The sequence below is a fragment of the Galeopterus variegatus genome, unplaced genomic scaffold (assembly GCF_000696425.1).
Source record: "Galeopterus variegatus unplaced genomic scaffold, G_variegatus-3.0.2 Scaffold9206, whole genome shotgun sequence".
Taxonomy (NCBI): Eukaryota; Metazoa; Chordata; class Mammalia; order Dermoptera; family Cynocephalidae; genus Galeopterus; species Galeopterus variegatus.
The window spans coordinates 79,493-81,022 of record NW_007735317.1 but is presented as its reverse complement, the minus strand read 5'-3'; the positions used below and the strand labels follow the sequence as shown (position 1 = coordinate 81,022).

At 49.4% G+C, this 1,530-nt stretch overlaps 1 protein-coding gene across 1 annotated transcript in view; it reads left to right on the top strand.

Annotated features, from left to right (window-relative positions):
* DFNA5 (deafness, autosomal dominant 5) overlaps positions 1 to 1,530 on the top strand; it is a 33,187-nt gene that overhangs the window by 19,681 nt on the left and 11,976 nt on the right. Inside the window, exon 6 of the mRNA XM_008593470.1 lies at positions 846 to 1,041. Within this exon, the coding sequence (XP_008591692.1) occupies positions 846 to 1,041 (196 nt within the window). The remainder of the gene's footprint in view (positions 1 to 845; positions 1,042 to 1,530) is intronic.

Genomic DNA, 1,530 nt, shown 5'->3' with positions numbered 1-1,530 from the left:
TTTTTTTTTGTTTCTGTTATATAGGGAGTTTGAATACCGATTTAATGCTTTATGGTTTCTGGGAAAGCATTCATATTATTTTTCCCTCTTTAAATTGTGCCAAAAGAGCTTAGTTACCTGGGATAGAACCTGCAGTTCTTGTAACAGCCCAACAGCGCAGGACAACTTTGCATTCTGGAGAATGCGGATCCCAGCCCAAGAGAGAACACAAATGTTTCAAAAAGCCCATTGACTTTTACTTCCTAAAATAACTCCTTCCAAGAGGAAAATGTCAGGCCAGCACCCCGTGGAGAGAGCATCAGCTGCCTTGTCAGATGCTGGAGAAGAAGCCGCCAGTGGGGGAGGAGGAGGGAGGGAGGCTTTCTTGAGAGGATCTGGACATGGAGGCTCTAGAGGGAGCAGAGCAGGCTCAGTGGTCAGAGCTGGCTTGCTGCCCCCCGCCCCCGGTCCCATGGGGATGGACGAGGCTGCCCAGGGCCCCGCAGGGAACAGGGCTGGGCTGGAGAGCCAAGCTTGAGCTTAAAGCTTCTAGTCCCCTCCTCAGTCCTGCATGTAGCCGCTTATTTCTCATCTCTGGTCTGGAAGGTTCTACCCAACAGTTTCTGCGTGCTTCCTTGCTCTCTGTGAAAGAGCAGTACTTGGGCAAGGCTCAGTTACTGTCTCCCTATGAGGAAATTTAACCCCCTGGATTAGTCATTTCAAAGCCTAGAAAAGTGCTCAGCATCTTGCTTTACTTGGGAGAAGGTGAAGGGCAAGGGGCATGTGTGTGTCATGAGCAGAGGGTGGTACCCGCTTGGCCTTTAGCATCACCAAGACTGTCTCTTCTCTTGTCCCCTGCCCTGCAGTGTGACGACGTGGTCAATGGCGTCTCGCCCCCACTGGTGGTGGTGGGGGAGCTGAAGCCCCCACAGCAGCAGGACCTCACAGCTTTCCTGCAGCTGGTGGGGTGCAGCGTGTGGGGTAGGGGTCCCAGCGTCCAGGATGCGGTCAGCGACCAGAAGCTCTTTGCAGCCGCCTATTTCTTGGTCAGTGCACTAGCAGGTATGGAACAAGGGAAAAAAGAAAACAAAAGAAATGGCTGCTGTCACTTTGAGGCTGCTTCTCTTACTGTATAATAGTCGTCCCTTGTTATCTGTGGGAGACTAGTTCCAGGACCCTATGGATACTAAAATCTGATATAAAAGTCTCTGATATAAAATGGTGCAGTATTTGCGTATAACNGTCATATATTTTGGGGGAGCCACTCTTCAACCCACTTCAAAGGGGTTATGTGTCAGGGCCCAACAGATCAATCTGTTCTACTTAGAACAGAGAGATGAACAGGCCTTGTATTTTTCTGTTTTGCAGCAGAAGGATTTCTTGGGGAGGCCAGGTTCCTTAACTATTAGTTGTGCAAATGGGGGGTGGGTGGGGTAGCACACCAACTGCCAACCCTCCGTCTGCTCAGATTTTGAGTTCTCCATCTCTTAAGAAGGCTGAGGCTTTGCAAACCTGATTTTTCGTATAATTTTGTTTTTCATCTTTTTTTTT